Genomic DNA, 1,307 nt, shown 5'->3' on the forward strand with positions numbered 1-1,307 from the left:
GAAGAAGGCTTTAAACTAGCGATTGAGACCATAAACACATTTTGAAAACGTTTACTGAGGTTAGAAATCAAGTGAGAAGTTGGTGAATTCTCCATTGACTTGTATAGAGACGGTCGCCCCCTGGTGGCCTTTTGATAGAATGCAGCTCTAAGTTACTTCCTGGTTGGCTTCATTTCAGACGACAGGTACTCCCCGCCTGAACAATACACAGGAGACTCAAGTTAAGGTGTGTGCGTGTGTGTGTGTGTGTGTGTGTGTGTGTGTGTGTGTGTGTGTGTGTCTGTGTGTGTGTGTCTCTGTGTGTGTGTGTGTGTGTGTGTGTGTGTGTGTGCGTGTGTGTGTGTGTGTGTGTGTGTGTGCGTGTGTGTGTGTGTGTGTGTGTGTGTGTCTCTGTGTGTGTGTGTGTGTGTGTGTGTGTGCAGATCTTTGGCATCCTGAAGGCTCCCTTTAAGGACCGGGGGGGAGGGGAGGGGCCTCTGCTGCGTCTGGAGGAGCTGGCCGACCAGAAGAACTCTCCCTACCAGTACATGTTCAGACTCTGCTACAGAGTCCTGAGGCACTCCCAGGAGGACTACCGCAAGAACCAGGTGAGGAAGAGGAGGAGGAGGAGGAGGAGGTGGGGGAAGAGGAGGAGGGAGGAGGAAGAGGGGAGGAGGGGGGAGGAGGGAGGAGGAGGAGGAGAGGAGGAAGATGAGGAGGAGGAAGGAGGAGGAAGAGGAGAGAAGGGGGAGGAGGAAGAGAAGGAGGAGGTGGAGGAGGGAGAGGAGGAAGAGGAGGAGAGAAGGGGGAGGAGGAAGAGGAGAGAAGGGGGAGGAGGAGGAAGAGGAAGAGGGGAGGAGGAAGAGGAAGAGGAGGAGGAGAGAAGGGGGAGGATGAAGATGAGGAGGAGGGGGAAGGGGGAGGAGGAAGAGGATGAGGAGAGAAGGGGGAGGAGGAAGAGGAGAGAAGGGGGAGGAGGAAGAGAAGGGGAGGAGGAAGAGGAGGATGGAGATGAGGAGGAGGATGAGGGGAGGAGAAGGAAGAGGAGAGAAGGGGGAGGAAGAGGAGGAGGAGAGAAGGGGGAGGAAGAGGAGAAGAGGAGAGAAAGGGGGAGGAGGAAGAGGAGGATGAGGAGGGTGGGTGAGGAGGAGGAGGAGAGAGGAGGGGGAGAAGGAGGAGAGAAGAGGGAGGAGGAAGAGGAAGGAGGAGGTGGGGGATGGAGGAGGAAGAGGAAGGAGGAGGTGGGGGGATGGAGGAGGAAGAGAAGGAGGAAGAGGAGGAGGAAGGAGGAGGTGGGGGATGGAGGAGGAAGAGGAGAAGGAGGGCAA

At 56.4% G+C, this 1,307-nt stretch overlaps 1 protein-coding gene across 1 annotated transcript in view; it reads left to right on the forward strand.

Annotated features, from left to right (window-relative positions):
* The window catches only part of LOC128354737 (inositol 1,4,5-trisphosphate receptor type 3-like), a gene marked incomplete at its 3' end in the record, with an annotated part of 28,407 nt that extends 27,820 nt beyond the window's left edge, over window positions 1-587 (forward strand). The window contains exon 15 of the mRNA XM_053314909.1: window positions 423-587. Coding sequence (XP_053170884.1) covers window positions 423-587 — 165 coding nt within the window. The remainder of the gene's footprint in view (window positions 1-422) is intronic.
* Window positions 588-1,307: the final 720 nt, after the last annotated feature.

Source organism: Scomber japonicus, unplaced genomic scaffold (assembly GCF_027409825.1).
Source record: "Scomber japonicus isolate fScoJap1 unplaced genomic scaffold, fScoJap1.pri scaffold_510, whole genome shotgun sequence".
Lineage (NCBI taxonomy): Eukaryota > Metazoa > Chordata > Actinopteri > Scombriformes > Scombridae > Scomber > Scomber japonicus.